The sequence below is a fragment of the Paramormyrops kingsleyae genome, chromosome 17, assembly GCF_048594095.1.
Source record: "Paramormyrops kingsleyae isolate MSU_618 chromosome 17, PKINGS_0.4, whole genome shotgun sequence".
Classification (NCBI taxonomy): Eukaryota; Metazoa; Chordata; class Actinopteri; order Osteoglossiformes; family Mormyridae; genus Paramormyrops; species Paramormyrops kingsleyae.
In genome coordinates, this window is record NC_132813.1 from 969,864 (window position 1) to 987,734 (window position 17,871).

Sequence of the window (17,871 nt, forward strand, 5' to 3'; positions counted from 1 at the left end):
TCCCTCAGGGATTCACTCAGGGATTCGCACAGGGATTCACACAGGGATTCGCTCAGGGATTCACACAGGGATTCGCTCAGGGATTCACACAGGGATTCACTCAGGGATTCACACAGGGATTCGCACAGGGATTCACACAGGGATTCACACAGGGATTTGCTCAGGGATTCACACAGGGATTCGATCAGCCACATCTCCATTTCTGATTTAGACTTGTGGGAAAACAGGCCAGACGATCCCATGAAGATTCCCGTCCACATGCCATCTGCTCAGCCTGTGACTGTGTTCAGTGTCACCCCACAACCACTATGTCTCAGTCACTTCCTTGTCCCAGAATATCATGCCAATGGGCGTGTTCTCAGGGGTGGGGGGGTTTACAATGCTCTGCCGCCAATGATCTCAGCAGGGTTGCGGGTTTCCACACCCCAGTCTGCGTGCACGGTTAGGTAAGCGAGGAGGAGAAGCTGAGTGTCAGAGATGCTGGAGATAAGAGGCAGACTGTGCTGACGGAAGTGCACCAAAGGTTACGGACCCCATCTGGGCAACTGCCGTGACCGGCAGTCATGCTGCACCCCCCGAGAAAGACAAACAGCAAAAGTTCTGGCAGGAGTTTCTTTAAAATCACATCCCTGGCAGCTAAGAGGAGATTCTTGGATTGTGAGGCTGCAAACCACAGTGCTGCCCCCCCACCACCCACCTCCATCTTGTCCCACCCCCTAGATACATTTGTTTACTGTAAAGTGAGGTGGAATTTAGTTCTGGTGAGTGTGTGTGTGTGTGTGTGTGTGGTCCCGGTGTACATTACATTGTGGGGACCCAATGTCCCCACAGTGCCACAGTGTGATAAAAACCTGCTCTTTTGCCATTGTGGGGACATTTTTTCTAGTCCCCACAAGGAGAAATTCAATTTTATAAACATTTGTGACTACAATCAAAAAACTAAAAATGCTCAAAGTGTTATGTTTTGTTTGGTTACTTATGGTTAAAGTTAGGGCTGGGTAAGGGTTACTTATGGTTAGGGTTGTCGTTGCTGGGATTAGGGTCTTCCCCACAGACATGAATGGAAAGTCCCCACAAAGATATGAATTCAAACGTACATGTGTGTGTCTCTGTGTGTCTGTGTCTGAGGAGGAATGCTGGTCTGCCCCCCCCCCCTTTCCCGCAAGTATGGATATTTGCATACAGAACTGCAGACACATGCAGACACACTTACATGAGGCAGCTCCTATTAAACCTGCTGTTTATTAGAGCATAGAACACAGGGCACTGGTTAATTCTTTGGGGGTGGGGTAATGAAATGGGGGGGATGATGAGGGAGACCTTACAGCAATGTGGAGGACTGGAGATGCCGGTCTGTCGTGGTGACTGACAGAGACAGAGAGAGCACAGTGTCTGAGGTCATAAAGACGAGGCGAGTGTAGCGGGAAGCCAGACAATGTAAACAGAGTCCTCTGTGCAGGACTCTCGCCCCTCCCCCTTTTCCTCCCTCTGCCTCCCCGTCCCGCCCCTGCAGCCGGCCCCGCTGGCAGAGGAGAAGCACATCAGCACACCCTTTAAAGCGGGGAGGCCGGCCGGCTTGGCTGACAGAGCCGGTGAGCAGTGAGGAGGCAAAAGTACAGCAAGGAGCACAGTGAGGAGGCACAAGTAGAGTGAGGAGGCAGAGGAGGTGGGGGTATGCTGGAGCCCTGGAAGTGAGCATCCAGACCTGCAGGTCACACACGTGGTCCCACATGAGCCTGGCACAGTTCTCCTGAGTGCCGAGAGCTTTCACCGCTTTCAAGTCACTCAGAGCTTTGGGCGATTTACTTTTTCCTTCTTAATATTTTTCAGTTCTCGTGGAATGATCTTCAAATGCTAGAAAACTGAACTTCGGGGGGGCTACACTGAATTTTTGGTGGAGACTCGGCTCTCTGCAAATTGGAATTTCAAAGGATTAAAAAGAGAACCCAGGATCCAAAGAGCACAGAACCTGAGAGCCCTAAACCCGGGCAGGACTGGTACTGACGCGGATCAGCTAGCGGGTCCTTCTCCGCATTAACAGTGTAAGCGTCGCCATGGATGCAGGCACTGTGGCTGCCCACGTGGAGGTCCCGGCCGAGGGGGAGACAGTGTGCGCGGCCCTGGCTCGCTGTGAAGCCACGCTGCGGGACGCCGTGCGGGAGCTCCACATGGACATCAGTGTCTTTAAGCTGGGAGTGGAGCGCCGCCTGGAGGAGGCCGGCCGGCTGGTGGGGCCCCTGGGGCCCCTGGGCTCCACTGTGGCCCAGCTGCAACAGGAGAACCGGCAGCTCCGGGCTCAGCTGGAAGCCCTGACGCGGCAGGTGGAGGTCCTGACAGGGTTGCCGTGCAACAGGGAGACCCTCCCCTCTGAGCCCAGGCAGCCGGTTGCCCAGAACCCACAGAGCCCAGGGACCCCGTCCGGGACCGACCCGGCATCCTCGAGTCCGACAGCGGCCCGCTTCTCCAGCCATGCCTGCTTTGCAGTGTCCGGCAGGACCAGTGTGAGTCCCGTCTGTCTGCGGTTCTGCTTGGTCCGGCAAGACCAGTATGAGTCCTGTATGTCTGTGGTTCTGCTGGGTCCAGCTGGACCTGTGTGAGTCCTGTATGTCTGTGGTGCTGCTGGGTCCGGCAAGACCAGTATAAGTCCCATCTGTCTATGGTTCTGCTGTATTTGGAAGCTCGGCTGTTAGTCCAGGCAGAGCAGTCAGTTCACTGGCAGTTTAGAAGCGGGTGAAGCCTCAGACAGTCACTGGCAGTTTGGAAGAGGGTGAAGCCTCAGACATTCAGGGCTTTTGGGCTTTCTGCACGTTCACTGTGTCACATCAGCATCAATGTTGCTGCCGCTGACAGAGGATGAAAATGATCGAGTTCAGTCTCCGCAGTTCTGTGTTCTGAGCTTGGTCCAGGTGGCTGTGGTTCTGGTGGCCTGCAATCAGGGCATGTCCCCATCCCTCTGACAGCTGCTTAATTGGGAAGTTTGGAAGGACCTACACACACCTTTAGCCGAAGTCTCTGCTGACCTGACAAGCACACACACACAAACACACACACACACACACTTTCTTACTGCTTTTCTGTCCAGTTTACCCTCTTTTCTTTCTTCTTTCTTTCTTTTGCCTTCTGTCACCCTCCTCTTTTCAGGATGATATTAATGCTCCAGATTTCTGAGTAATTAAAACACATCACTACTTTCTTCTTCATTTACATGGTTTCATAATTTTAGAGTATATTTTTACCCTTTTGATTCACTTTGGAATGAGACTGTCGGTAAGTGTGACTGAGGATGAGCATGTTGCTGTGGGACTCACTCTATGCACGTTCATTTCGGAGCAGCGGGGGATTGTAGCATGAAGGGCTTTTACTGCACCATCTGAATTTTCTTTGTCAAGAACCTTAAACTGGTTCTTCTTGTACACCTTACTGCACACACACACACACACACTCATTTGGGTTTCTGCGTGGAATATGCTTGATTATTGTAGTGACACAAACTGCACTACAGTATGTTCCAGAACATCTGTGAGCATTTAATTTAAAAAAAATGGTCATAGAAGACGAGACGTTTGGCTGGGAGAAAGTTGAAACCCAGCCTTTGTTGTTACTGACATGAAACCCAACAACAGCCGGATATCCTGGCGCTGTACTCGGCTGAAGCTGCTTTCCGGAACCGGGCCGATTCTGCTTCAGTTCTACCCCGTGCCCCAGTGTGACTCTGCGCTTGGGAGGGGGGTGTGGCAGTTACCTTCCCTTCACCCGAAGCAGCTGGCCTGCTTTCTCTCTTGCACACGCACGCAAGCACGTACACACACACATACACACACACACACTTTCTGTCAGATACACTTTTCACATTCCTCCCGGTCGGTGGAGGGTAAAAATGGCTGTTGCCTGTTACCAATGCCGGTGGCAGATTGCCCTTCAGGGTTATATTTGATTTCTTGGCACCTGAGCCTTGCAATTTAGTCATCATCATAAAGAAATGACTGTCCTTAATGTAGAGTAACAGCACCCCTCTCCAGCCCCTTAGACATGGAGGAACGCCGTCTCACACAGCACTTACATCGGCATCATGTTTGCATCCAAAACATCTTGTGAATTTTCTTTAAATACCATCTCGGGGTCTCATGACTGCAGCATCAGGCTTCCATGCGTAAATGTGGCCGGTCGTCAGTCAGAGATCGACAGCCTCTGGAGTCATTAAATGACTCTTGAAGTGAAGGCAGAGTCATGAGGGACATACATACCATTCACCTCAAATGTGACCTAGAATCACCCAAAGCAGAGTCCAACTTGCAAAACGCAGAGGGTGTGCCGTTTATCAGCTTTGGGAAATGAAAAATAAATGCCAGGAGGAATTCTTCACATTTACTATTTCAGTCATATTAATATGATGGATTGATTACAAGAACAAGCCCATATTTGTGCATAGTTAATAATCTGATTTATAGCTTGCTGATGGGCTATAGAGCCTCTGATGTTTTTGTTCTTATCTGATGTCACATCGCATATGAATCAGGCCCTGACAGCGCCGGCGGGGGGGCGGTGGGGGGGTTTGCTGCTCCTCATTGGTTCTCGCTATGGCCTCAGATCTCCATCCAGCTGTGTGCAAACTGGGACTCTTTTTAACACTTTTATTTTGACAGTAAAGGCTGGTCGCTTGTAAAGGCTGGTGAGAGCACACACCTGTGTGCACGTTTGGCAGGGGGGCGTGCTGGATGGGGGGGGTGCAGCTATTTCCCAGGTACTCCATCTATGGTGTCCCCCACCCAGCCCAACAGTTCCGCCCAAAATCAGCTCCCTCTGACTTTAAATCCCCCCCCTTGTACTCCAGTGGCCGTTAATACAGCTCGGCGCACAGAGAAACGGATCATTTCAGCTGAGAGAGGCAGAGCTGGCCGGTGAAACATGAGGGAGGGGCTGGCCTCACTCTGCTGCGCCCCCCCCCCATTTACCCAGTTCCTCTACGGCAGCCAAACGGTTTTTTATATTTCCCTAGCAACAGGTTTATAACGTTACGTCTGGGTTATGACCTCGGCCGCACCACTATTGTTCAGCCTTGGGGGGGGGGGGGGGCATTTGCAGATAGGTTTTATGTAGGTTGGTTCATTTTACTGCTTTAATTTGGGTGTGTTCCGCCTCTGTGGCAGCTGAACCATAACCTGTCGTTTTATGTGTGCTGTGTTTGGACGGCTGCGCTGCCATTTTCCATGGAAGATTTTTACGTTACCTTACTTAGTTTCTTAACAGCCATTTTGTCTGACAAACAGCGTAAATATCATATAGCGTATTTCATACAGGGATTGCACACTTTCGGTAACAGGGTCAGGCCGTCTTCATCTTAGTGCCTCCATCGTGAGTCTGAGAAGCAGGAGGGAAGGGTATTGCAGTGATGATTGAGCAGACAGGTGCAGGGGGGGGGGGTCCCCGTGGTGTCAGGACGGGATGGGGCGGTGTGGGGGCCATGGGAGTCGGAATGAAGCGACGGTGCCGCGTGGGTGTGAAGCTCCATGACATCAGGGTGGAAAATGGCGAATGGCCCGTAATGACACTCGGCTAACAAAGGGAGCCCTGGCCATTATTAGCTTGTGAGGGCTTGGATTCCTGGTCCTAATCCAGCTGTTTTACTGCTTTCACACATTGACGTTGCAGCTGTGAGCCAGTCCAAGTGTGACCAAAAACGTAAGAATTTGAAGGTATCCAATGAGAACAGAGTTGAGGTCTGCATCTGGACAGCCCCACGAACTAACACGCACACACACACACCTAAACACATAGACATACACGCATACACAGACAGACACACACACACACACACATACACATACCTAAACACATAGACAGACACACACACACACACACACACACACAGAGTGTTTTCCCTGGTCTCTGGACTGCTGCACAGCTCAGAGGGTTGAGTATGTGGTTCAGAGGTCGACACTCTCTGCTTGTAGGTTTGAGGCTGGCCAAAGGCCAATAGCTTGACCTCTTTGTATTGTTTTCTGTTTCCCCAGCGTTTGTTAATATCTATCTTTGTTTCTCTGTCTAAGGTTTGTCCTGCTTGTGTCCAGTTCCCTACTGGTTCTGCTTGTACTTTTGCTCTGTGTTAATTATCCTACCGTGGTACTTCCCAGTGTGTACTTAATGTTTCCCAGTTTTGGGGTTTGTTTAAGTTTCCTAGTTCTGTGCTCCTTAATTGCAAGTCACTCCACCTATCGCTTGTTGCCCAGCGCCTTTCCTCTTTCCTGTTTGGTTCTCTTGTGTTCCACACCTGACCCCTCGTTAGCCCAGCTGTCTCTGTGTATTTACTGCCTGCTTCTGCTCCCTTCTTTAGTCTGTCATTGTCTGTGTTACTGCATGTTTGTTGCTCTGCCCAGTTTCCTAGTTGTTCCCTGTGTAACTCTGCTCCCTAGTTGTGTTCCTTTATGGTTTCTTCTAGTTACTTCTTATTTTTCCCGTTTGTTTTTTAACCCTCTTGGCCCTTTATTTTATCGCGGGTGTCTTTAAAGAACAGGTGTGAGGCTTTGCTTTGAGGGGCGGGTGACCTTAGAGCCCAAATGCTTTCTGGTGGCTGGCATATGGATCTCTGGAAGCCTGCGTCCCAGCTTTGTGTGGATGGGACTGAACAGGAATGGAAAGGGCCGCAAACCGTCTTTGTGACGCTGCTTTGTCCTCCTGGAAATGTCAGTAGAACGTGGCCTGAGAGCCCTCAGCGCGGGTGCTGAGCGGTATGGTAGGCGGAGCGTGGAATATGCGCTCAGCAGCTGGCTGTGGGCCTTTTGCTGGATGTGTGAGGACGGCTTTTGGCATTTTACTCCGAGGAGAGCGTGATCATTCCCTCCTGTCAGGCACTTCAGTATAAAAAGCCTCTGTGCTTGTCTGCTGGTGCACTGGCAGCATGTCTTCACCTCTGACATGTGAAGCAGGAACCTCTGATGTCACAGCGGGGAAAGCGGGACGTTCCACGGCAGACGTGAGGTCGGCCTGCTTCCTCTGACGGCCAGCAGGCCCTTCACACAAGCTACCGTCACTCATGTTACTCACAGCGACACCTATGTTCATGTTAAAAGCTGCGCATGTGAGCCCAGCCCAGAGCATTTATGGCCCGGATGGCATGACCCAGGACACAGAGAGCCCTGGGCCCCAGGCCCCGGGCCCCGGGCCCCGGGCCCCGTGTTCAGCTTTCGGGGCCACAGTGGACGCGGTGTCGACAGCAGCGACAGCACACCTGCCACAGGAGGAGAGAAAGTGCCGCAGACTGTCCTGCCAATTAGCTGCGATTTCAGCTTGTATGTTTCTCTGATAACTTGTACTTCACTGACCCCCACGGGGGGATCAGCGACTCATTCCTGGGCTTTTAATGCTTCTGATGAGTCAGGTGAGGGATTCGTCTGCGACTCGCAGTTCTGCTGTTGTTCCTCCTGTGGAGCCTGGTGTCCTGAGTGATGCACACAGAGCACATTTCATGGTTCTCAGGGTCTTTATGTGGAGCAGGATAAGAATCAGGTGCCTCCAAAGTTTCTCAAAAGCTAAAACCGGACCTGGCTGTTGTTTATCGTTTCACCTGCCAGATCATTCACAGCTGGGAGATGCTTTTGGAGGTGAGCATAGTTAGTGGCTGAAATACCTCCAGACCTGCCTATAATCCCCTGTGGAGCAGCCAGCTGTTCACAGCCCCCCCCCCCCCCCCCCCAACACTTACTCTCCCAGAATTCCTGGTAGCTGATGTCACCGCCCCATTCCCCCGCCAGCCCTGTTTCTGAATTCCTCGGTTTGTGTGGAATGTGCTGGATTTCCATGCATGACGTGCATGATAAGAGTAAAAGGAGAGGAACCCAGTTTTAGAGGGAAAAAAATGTGAATTCAGGGTCTCTCTGTGCTGCAGTTAGTTAGTTAGTTAGTTAGTGAGACATCAGATGCCAAGGTCAGTCACTTCCCAGCACACAGCTTCGTTGTGCTCGATGTCATTCTGAAGTCCCTTAGTCCAGTTTGTGAGGAAATGAACTAGATTGGATCTGTTGCTGTAAATAACGTGGACAAACCGGTTAGAGAAAGTCGTCAGATGGATGACATTCTGTTTTTGCCACTCGTTATCTAAGCATGGACAGCACACCCTATGTGCCTGGTGAGTATCTGAGTCTGTTAGAACAGAGGAGAAATAGGCCATGAGATTAAAAATCAAAAATAGACCGACCTCGTCTCTTGTTCTTTGCCTTTGTGCTGGAAGGGAATGATGATAATGATTATGAGGCTGGTTATTTACAGGAACATACCCTGGCCATGCTGACTTCCACTGTACTTTTCACTTACAAGAAACAGGAGACATTAGGCTTGGAGATGCTGAGTGGGAAAAGCAGCCACTCACTGCAACACACTGCCAGTCACTGCCACCCACTGCAACTCACTGCCAGACTCGGCCACCCACTGCCAGACTCAGCTACCCACTGCCACTCCCTGCCACCCACTGCCAGACTCGGCTACCCACTGCCACTCCCTGCCACCCACTGCCAGACTCGGCTACCCACTGCCACTCCCTGCCACCCACTGCCAGACTCGGCTACCCACTGCCACTCCCTGCCACCCACTGCTAGACTCGGCTACCCACTGCCACTCCCTGCCACCCACTGCCAGACTCGGCCACCCACTGCCAGACTTGGCTACCCACTGCCACCCTCTGCCACTCACTGTCCCCCACTGCCAGACTCTGCCACTCACTGTTCCCCACTGCCAGACTCTGCTACCCACTGCCGCCCACTAACTGCCACCTACTGCCAGACTCTGCGACCCACTTCCACCCATTGCTACCCACTGCCACTCCCTGCCACCCACTGCCAGACTCGGCTACCCACTGCCACTCTCTGCCACTCACTGTCCCCCACTGCCAGACTCTGCCACCCACTGCCACTCACTGTTCCCCACTGCCACACCGTGCCACCCACTGCCTGCTCGAAAGCATGGCCTGTTGGATGTGTTAATAGTGTATGAGGCTGACAGTGCATGATAATGCCATACATCAGGTGTTGATAAAGTTACTCCTATTTGTCTGCATATTACAGAAACATTACCCTTAAGTCTTTGGGGAACAGGACAATATACCTTTTGCAGTGGCTTGATGGTTCTTCTGTCTGCTTCTAGAATCCTGTGGAGGAGGAGGAGCCTATTGAGATGGACTCCGCCCCAGCTCCCTCAGTGCTGGAAAATGGGCACAGTTCTGCTCCAGGTAATGTCCTCTTCCCACTAAAGTCCCTTCAGTCTTGTATTTAGGCAGGACAGATGTTGAGTGTCATTGTGTGTTTGTGCTGTGCTCTTATGTCCACACAGAGAGCTTGGTGATAACACAGGAAGTAAAGTCAGATCTGAGTGACCAACCTCAGGAAAAAGTAGCTCCTGTTGCCATGGTAATGCCACATTTGCCCATCACTGCAACAACCAAAATTGCAGAATCCTCCATCGCCATAGTTGCCAAAGCACTCAATCCACCGAGCAGTCCCATCCAAGCCCCGCCCCCTGTGGTAACTGGCAGTCCTCCTGGCCAGTCAACTGCAAGTGGCACTCAGGTGCAGCCAATCCCAGAGTTTCCTCATCAGTCAGGTGAGGGGATATCTAACTAAACTATGCCCCTTTGCACTCTGTCAGAGTCTCACTGTTCATATTTTAATTCCAGCTTCTGCTGTGAAGACATGGACCCCAAGTCCAGTGAGAACTATGGGTTCTGCTCGAGTGACAGGTGAGAGCTGATCCAACACCCCTGGGCCGCTTACCTGCTCTTCATCGTCAGACAGTTGCTCTGTTGCACTTTGGCAGTGCCAGAATCTCACCAGTCCTTTGGATCTTTACAGAGAAACACGCTTCTGTGACGGCGGTGGCTTACCCAGGCATCTCCCCCATTACCAGCAACAGATTAGCCAACAGGTATGGAGAATCTCTGATGTCAGTTCTGCTGTCACCTGGGGAAAAGGGGACAATCTGACAGTCCTGCTGGGTTGATTTCCGTTCCATGGTGGTCAGCATCGACTTGAGGGCTTTTGTTCCACATGACACCTCACTCCTCATCTTGTTCTTCATCTGTTCCTTGAAACACATACACTGATGTATTTCTGTATGCTGCATAATGATACCGGCAGACAGGAGCATCATTAGAGACTTATGAAAAGCCTTTACTGGGGGGGGGGGGGGTGATTATTTTAATGGGAATGAATGAGAATACATTATTTATTAGTGTATTTGTTTTGGGGGAAGGGCTAAAGCCCCCTTAAACCAGTCAGATTATCCACTTACTCCAAATGAGTCCTTAAGAAGGTCTGGAGAAAAGGACAGTCAGTGGAGAGGTAGCTGGCAGCTGCCTCTGTCTCTCTGCCTGCCTGTCTGTCTGTCTGCCTGACTGTCTGTCAGTCTGTCTCTCTACTAACCTATCTACCTGTCTGTCTGCTGCCTGTGTGACCGTCTGTCTCTCTACTAACCTGTATATCTACCTGTCTGTCTGCTGCCTGTGTGACTGTCTGTCTCTCTACCTGACTGACTGTCTGTCAGTCTGTCTCTCTACTAACCTATCTACCTGTCTGTCTGCTGCCTGTGTGACCGTCTGTCTCTCTACTAACCTGTATATCTACCTGTCTGTCTGCTGCCTGTGTGACTGTCTGTCTCTCTACCTGCCTGTCTGTCTACCTGCCTATCTGTGTGTCTGTTGAGACACATATTTCATTCTGAGTTCAACTGTCTCTTTGCTCCAGGCGCCTAGATGTGGGAGGGGAGAGAAGAAGGGATCTGCTGAGGTCCCAAACTTTGCCCCGAAATATTGGTGCCCAAGTCCAGCACTCTCCCCTGGGGAAGCTGGACTCGGAGCTGGGCAGGTAAACCTCATCCTCTCTCATCCTATTTCATCTTCACTCCTCCCCAGATCTTCCACATGAGGTCCTACATGAAACGTAACTAACTCCATTTTGTGTTTGCACCCTGTTGTCATTTTCTGCTGCTTCACGACCCCCCCAACCCCTGCCTTGCAGGCCAAAGCTGAAACGCTCCCAGAGCTTTGGTGTGTCCAGCGCCAGCAGCATCAAGCAGGTCCTCCTGGAATGGTGCCACTCCAAAACCATCGGCTACCAGGTGAGTGGGGTAGCCCCCCCCCCCAAATACAGTGGCAGAGCAGGAAGATACTGGGATGTTGGGATGAGCGACACTGGAGCAGCACTGGAACCTGCTTGTGTTACCACACTGTTATTTATGCTGCTGCTTCTCACTGCATGTTCAACACACCTGCCAAATTATGAAGGTCTGAATTTTATCCCTTTTTCTGATTCCGTAAGCAGTACTTCCATTTCCCGGCATCTGTGCGATCCATGAAAATCTGCTTCACGGGTGTCCAGCGATGCACAGCCTGTCTGGGCTGGAGGGGATGAGTCTGGAAAGGAGTCTGTGTCACGTGATGCGAATGGGAATGTTGGCCATACTGGGCTGTCGTAGCTTTCTGTGGAGACGGACGCCCGTCTGCGTTAAATCAGAGCCCCCCCCCATCGCAAGCCGGGACAGCTCATGCCCACGTCCGAGCGCCCTGGTACGAGGGTGTGCCAACACACTGGCATCACAGACTGTCACTCTGCAAAGGAAGAGGGCTGTGGGCAGAGAGGAGAGTCCGTGATGACTCTATCTGGAAAGCATGTCCCTGTCCTTGGGGGAGGGGGAAAGAGTTTAACTGTCCGAATCTGTTTCCGCCATTATGGTTTGGGGAGGATGAGCCCTGGAGGAATTCCACAGTTAAGGAGAAAATACCCCTGAAAGCCTGATGCTGGTGCCATCTGTGAGAATCTACACTTTTGTTTGCTAAACCCCTCATTTTTTTATTAGTTAGCTTTTTAAATGAGCTCCTGTTTTTTTCCGAACACCGTGACTGAAGTGCTGCTTTCAGATGCGTGCATTGGCCATCGGAGCCATCTTTGTTATTCACACCAATCTCTCTCTATCTTTCTCTCTCTATCTTTCTCTCTCTGTCTTTCTCTCTCTGTCTTTCTCTCTCTGTCTCTCCTCCCAGAACATCGACATCCAGAACTTCTCATCCAGCTGGAGCGATGGCCTTGCATTCTGCGCCTTGGTCCACTCTTTCTTCCCCACTGAATTTGACTACAACCTTCTCAGCGCCACTGAGCCCAGACACAACTTCGAGCTTGCATTCGGCTTAGCAGAGTAAGCATGTGTTTGTGTGCGTCAGTCTGTTTGTGGGACTGCTGCTGTACCTATATTCTTTCTCAGCTGCTCGTCTGCCAATTTCATGTACCATATCAACGAAGAAATAAAAGATAAAATGTGATGTGAATGAAATCAGACAGAGAGCCCATTTGAGCCGTCATTGGCTGTGAAGCTGACTGTGCTTGTCCTTATTCATGATGCCCACGCCGCTCCCCTACTTGCGCCTCTCTGCAGCCCGCACTCTTCTCTAGCCTGCAACCATTTCTATCTACAACCCGCTTCCATTCCCAGCCCGCGCCCCACTCCTGCCCGCGCCCCTCTCCTGCCCGCTCCCCACTCCTGCCCGCTCCCCACTTCTGCCCGCTCCCCACTCCTGCCCGCTCCCCACTCCTGCCCGCTCCCCACTCCTGCCCGCTCCCCTCTCCTGCCCGCGCCCCTCTCCTGCCCGCTCCCCACTCCTGCCCGCGCCCCTCTCCTGCCCGCGCCCCTCTCCTGCCCGCTCCCCACTCCTGCCCGCTCCCCACTTCTGCCCGCTCCCCACTCCTGCCCGCTCCCCACTCCTGCCCGCTCCCCACTCCTGCCCGCTCCCCTCTCCTGCCCGCTCCCCACTCCTGCCCGCGCCCCTCTCCAGCCTGTGCCTGTCTCCTGCCCACGCCCGTCTCTGAGCCTCCTGCTGTGTGCTGAGTTCATGCTTCCCTCCTCCCTGCCCTGCATGCTGTCATCAGCCTTCAGACTCCTGGCTTTTCAGCTGGAGCCGATCAGGCCGACCACTGAAAACTGAGCCTCTTAGCCAATTTCACGGCCGTCTCTATAAGGCGCCCGCAAACCCTCTAACCAGGCTGTCGACCCCCCCCATCTCTCCCTAACTCGCACATTCCTTTAGCCTGACATCACCTTCTTCAGAACATGTCTGTAAAACCTCCAACTAAAATAACATCTAAATAGCCGCCCCTTGCTCCCGCGCACAGAGAGAAGGCTGGATGCGACCGCCTCATTGAGGTGGAAGACATGCTAGTGATGGGTCACAAACCTGACCCCATGTGCATCTTCACCTACGTCCAGTCCCTCTACAACCACCTGCGTAAGTTTGAGTGAGACGTCGGCGTTGTGCGGCCTGACAGACAGCCTCCTCCGGAGCTTTGGTTTGTCTTCCACGACAGACATCGCCCCGGTCTGTAGGTCAGCAGCTGCTGGGACTGATGGACTCGAAGCAGACGGAAACAGGGCTGGCAGCTTTTCATTTTTATCTCTATGAAACGATGGTCCTGATACTGTTTCTTGTATAAATAGATTTACATATATTTGCATAACGGGCTGCCGGCATTGTGGGATTTTTTTATGGACTGCGTGGAAACCAACGCCCTCCTGGTAAACCCATCTCACAGAATGTGATACAATGTGAAAGCTGCTGTTTGAGGAATGTGGGTTTTGTACCCTCTCCCCCCCGTTTTAATCTGGTTTCAATTTGTTCCCTTAAGTTTAGCCGTGTTTTCAGAAATGTGCTGTTTGTTGGGTTTTTACTCAGCGGCCCCAGGGGGTTCCTGCCAGCCCATGTTTGAAACGGCACAGAGACTCTGACTGGCCACATGCCCAGTGTGTTGCTGACTATCTGGCCTTGCAACATGAGCACCTGCGCCTAGTGGCACTGCCGGATCAGAGGGGAATGGGAACTACAGTCAGGGGGCACGAGGTACCCAGGGGGACGAGAAAACGCGTGACACCACTGAGGTTTTTTGTTCTTCCAATAGTTATCTCACTTTTCATGGGGAGTGAGTGCTTTAAAGGTCCTAAAACAATATCGTGTATTGAATACTATTTTTTCTAAATGTTGTACTTTATGGGTGGAACTAAAAACTTTAAGTGGTAGCAGTGCGTTGTAGAATTTGCAGTTTATTAGTCATTTCCTGGAATTCTTCTTGTGCCAACACTTTTTCCATAATGTCGCTAAAGCTCCTGCAATGTGACTCTAAGCGTTACCGCGTTTATACCGGGTTTTCCCTGTAAATCGAAGAATTTGACAAGCTTTTTATCTGATTAAATTTATTTTCCAAGTCAAAAGTAACCACAGAAGTGTTGTACTTATAAATACATGAAATTTTGCATAGAAATAAAGGATCACAAAGTGAATCTTCACAAACTCCTGCTCCCTTACATGCTGTGATGCAGCCAGCCCAGCCTTAACCTTTTAAAACCTGCATATTTTTATTTGTCCAGTAGAGGGACCAGAGGTTCTGCCAAGACTCTCCATCACACATCAATGGCCAAACAGAGTACGGCTGTTCGGCTCAATTCGCTTCCTGTGTGTGGTGGGAGACGTGAGCACTGACACACCAATTAAGGATTAACCTGACAACAGAACGAAATATTTACTGAAGACAGCAAAAACATTTCATAAAAGACCAATGGGACGGCAGACTCTGCAAGGCGCATGTAAGGTGTTTCGTATCACAGGAAAAATGTGAGACAGGAACATGCAGTCAGTGTGAGAGTGAGCGCAGTAGCTGGACGAAAGCTGAGGAATATTAACGTTCCGCATAGGAGCCGACTGGGTTCCCCTGCGGACCGAGTCCCTCAGTTCCACTAGAGAACTCCGTCAGCACCGGCTGTGTCCCGCTACAGCTCTCCTAGCTCTCCTTCCATCGTCCGGACCAAAACGTAGAGCTCGGCCAGGCCCACCACCGAGGCCGCAATCACAGCGGAGAGAACCCTCTGCAAGATGCCCACAGGACACTTTACAAACCCTCCTGGATACACTTCACACAAACAATGTGTTTTACATGAATACATGGGTCCTGTCACATTTCTGACAGCTACATCCATCAGCCATTTTACTTTACAGATAATATCTGAAAATCTGCAACTTGTGTTTATCTGTAAATGAGCTTGTTAGTGTCACCACAGGGTGCCGTGAGGAGAATTAAGACGACGATCCCTTTGACTGGTTCTACAGAAACAATGAGGGCCTCTGAAACATTTTTTTCACCAAAAAACAGTTTGAAACAAAGTAATGTCACAGTTTTCTCAGGCAAACAGTCTACAAATATGGGTGTGAGCGGATCCCAATGCAGGGGCATCTCCCAGACACAGGTCCTGACGGATAAATTCAGTTCTTACCGCAGTGGTCTCTGTGAAGATGTACTGACTGCCCAGGTAAGCACAGGCAAACGCAGCCGCCACAGTCACCAGGAAGTTGAACACGGTGATGACAGCAGCTTTGACTGAACGCACTGTGACAAAGCAGGCAGATGGAGGGTAAGAGAGTAAAGCGCTAAGCCGACCACCAGCTACAAACACAGAATCTTTGTGATGGGACCCCTGCACTGACCTTGTCTGCCGATGTCAGCCAGTGTTCCGGGCCGATTCATTTCCTTTGTGGATGAAAAGATCACATCAATGTGCACTGCTTCATGAAAACCACTGGGCCAGAGGCAGAGGTGGACATTTCCGGTCCAGAAAGTAAAAATCCAAATCAGATTTTGTTTCAACCAACCAGTTGAGTATAAAGAGTCACACTCACAGATACTCAGCTGGGTGGTTGATAGAAAATCCTGATTTGGATTTTTACTTTCTGGACCTGAAACGTCCATCGCTGACCAGAGGCCCCATCTACTCGTAAGAGGTTAGCATTCCCGACACCGAAGACTGCAGACTGTACCTGAGGGTCGACATTCCTGGTTATCCGCATGTATTCTTCATTAGCCAGTTTTGCTTTAATCTGCTCCAATCGAGCCACCAGCTGGGGATTCTTTGAACAAAGGAGCAGAAAGACAGAATCCTTAATGACTACTACTATCCCTATCATTATTTATTATAATTATTATTAATACTTCTGCACGAGACTGCGCCACACTTACTCTGGGGGGAGGTTCATAGTGAGGTAGATGCACTGAACTGTCCTCCAACAACTCATGGAGGTAGACCGGAAATCCTGCCATAAAAATGACAATTAATACGTTTAACTTTAACAGCAAATCGGTGTCACGCCCGTGATATTTAAGCCATACCGTTATCTTTCAGGTATCTGTGTAACTTCCTCGCTGTGCTGAAAGGCAGGACGAAAGGCTGCTCCTGTTTCAGGAGGGACTCGATCTCATCCTGCAGGTCTCCCGGCATGGAGCCCCTCTCCAGCAGATTCATCACCCCCTCACGAAATGTGTCCCCGAACACAAATGACGAGGCCATTTTGTTGTTTCTGACTTTGTTATTTTGCCAGATTGTACTTCAAACTACTTTGAAGAACTGGGGAAAAAAAAATCCGAATTCTCCAAAATCTGCCCGACAAACTTTATAACGGTACAAAAATGACAACAAAGGGAAAACTGCCAAAACCTAGATGTATACAATACAGTACAAGACCAGAAATAACTAGACTCAAGCAGTCTGGCCACAGACTGCATATCGCAATATAATCTAAGTACTAGCAAGACAATGAAATACATTTAAGATCATACATCGGGCTTTACCACTTATACATATGCCTCTACCATGCACGCTTAATTTTTAGCCGGCGTTACCTACCTTGTAAAGGTAATTGTTCCCTGAAACACAGAAACAGTCATTCATTTAACATGAATATAACAGATAGAGCCCAGAGAGGGCCGCCATGATAGTGTGACGCATAAGCGGAAGGTCACTTCCGGCCACGTGCTGTTATTATCACGGGAACGCAATGTCTTTGCTTTCAAGTTTAGCAGCAGTATTTCTGCAAACTCCTACAAATTCAGTGTAAAATTTAGTGCCACAGTGCATTATGATTGGAAATAATATGGATGTGTTGTATTTTAAAGAAATGGTTTATCAAAATAACACTATTAGCACTGGTTTGTGTGGTTAAGTTAAAATAAAAAAGTAAAATAGCTTGAAAAACAGTACGTACACAAGTGTTTTCGTCACTGAATGTTGAGTAATTTTGTATGCAAACTAGTTCGGTGTTTCATCGAATGCCTCAATTCGTGGGGGCTAGTCCCTTCAGTTCTGTTTTGTGTGAACCATGCGTATGTCCTTTGTGCATCGTGTGATAGGAGCATAGTGGAAGGGGAACAGGAGGCACAGGTCAGTGGTAGTAAGGGGAAGCCTCCACGTGCCACTGACCATCAGAGATCTTTCAAATTAAATATGTTATCCGGTCCATGGAGAACTGTTTTCTAATTTTTACCGTTTTATATTATACTTTATGTAATACTTTGAAATTCCATTTGGAAATAAAACACTTACAAACACATTGAGAAAATACTTAAAATGTACGTGCAGCATATTGTAGTGTGTAATGAATCGTCAGTGTTAAATGTCCCAGTGTATTACACAGCGAAATGTAACGGATTAGAAATTAGATGTGAGATATATTTTGAAATTACAGCAGTCAAACCATCATATACTCCTTTTATTAGACTGTTTTACTGAAACTAAGTCTGATGGATTTTTTTTTCCACTAAACCAGGCAATTCTATGTTTTCTCCACCAGATGTCAGACCAATAAGGCAGATTAACTGCAAATCTACTGAGCTGTAGTTATCCAGGTTCCAAACTAGATGTCCGCTTACTCCGGGGTTAGTACGTGCTCCTCCTGTGGCAGTTTGCATGACGCTACGGGAATGATAATCCCTAGTTTAAGGGAGTGCTTAGTAGAGAGAGAGAGCGAGAGAGACCGTATAATACTAGTAAATGACAATTTATTTGTTTATAATAGACATATAT

General features: G+C 49.9%; 2 protein-coding genes across 2 annotated transcripts; one reads left to right on the forward strand and one right to left on the reverse strand.

Annotated features, from left to right (window-relative positions):
* Positions 1–1,538: 1,538 nt before the first annotated feature.
* LOC111833930 (smoothelin-like protein 2) lies at positions 1,539–14,235 on the forward strand. Its single transcript, XM_023792677.2, has 9 exons — positions 1,539–2,501; positions 9,133–9,217; positions 9,319–9,588; positions 9,662–9,724; positions 9,837–9,909; positions 10,728–10,847; positions 11,001–11,100; positions 12,023–12,174; positions 13,146–14,235. The coding sequence occupies exons 1-9, from the start codon at positions 2,055–2,057 to the stop codon at positions 13,270–13,272; spliced, it is 1,437 nt and encodes a 478-aa protein (XP_023648445.1). The 5' UTR covers positions 1,539–2,054; the 3' UTR covers positions 13,273–14,235.
* vma12 (vacuolar ATPase assembly factor VMA12) lies at positions 14,201–16,830 on the reverse strand. Its single transcript, XM_023792678.2, has 7 exons — positions 16,696–16,830; positions 16,182–16,416; positions 16,032–16,105; positions 15,833–15,922; positions 15,503–15,545; positions 15,292–15,404; positions 14,201–14,886 (listed from the first exon to the last, which is right to left on the reverse strand). Exons 2-7 carry the CDS (start codon positions 16,357–16,359, stop codon positions 14,791–14,793), a joined length of 594 nt encoding a protein of 197 aa, XP_023648446.1. The 5' UTR covers positions 16,360–16,416; positions 16,696–16,830; the 3' UTR covers positions 14,201–14,790.
* Positions 16,831–17,871: the final 1,041 nt, after the last annotated feature.

Coding starts and splice junctions, on each gene's coding strand:
- LOC111833930 (XM_023792677.2), top strand. CDS start 2,055: ATGGATGCAGGCACTGTGGCTGCCCACGTGGAGGTCCCGGCCGAGGGG. Junction 9,218..9,318: donor TGGGCACAGTTCTGCTCCAG/GTAATGTCCTCT, acceptor ATGTCCACACAG/AGAGCTTGGTGATAACACAG. Junction 9,589..9,661: donor AGAGTTTCCTCATCAGTCAG/GTGAGGGGATAT, acceptor TTTTAATTCCAG/CTTCTGCTGTGAAGACATGG.
- vma12 (XM_023792678.2), bottom strand. CDS start 16,359: ATGGCCTCGTCATTTGTGTTCGGGGACACATTTCGTGAGGGGGTGATG. Junction 16,106..16,181: donor CAGATACCTGAAAGATAACG/GTATGGCTTAAA, acceptor TTTTTATGGCAG/GATTTCCGGTCTACCTCCAT. Junction 15,923..16,031: donor ACTATGAACCTCCCCCCAGA/GTAAGTGTGGCG, acceptor CTTTGTTCAAAG/AATCCCCAGCTGGTGGCTCG.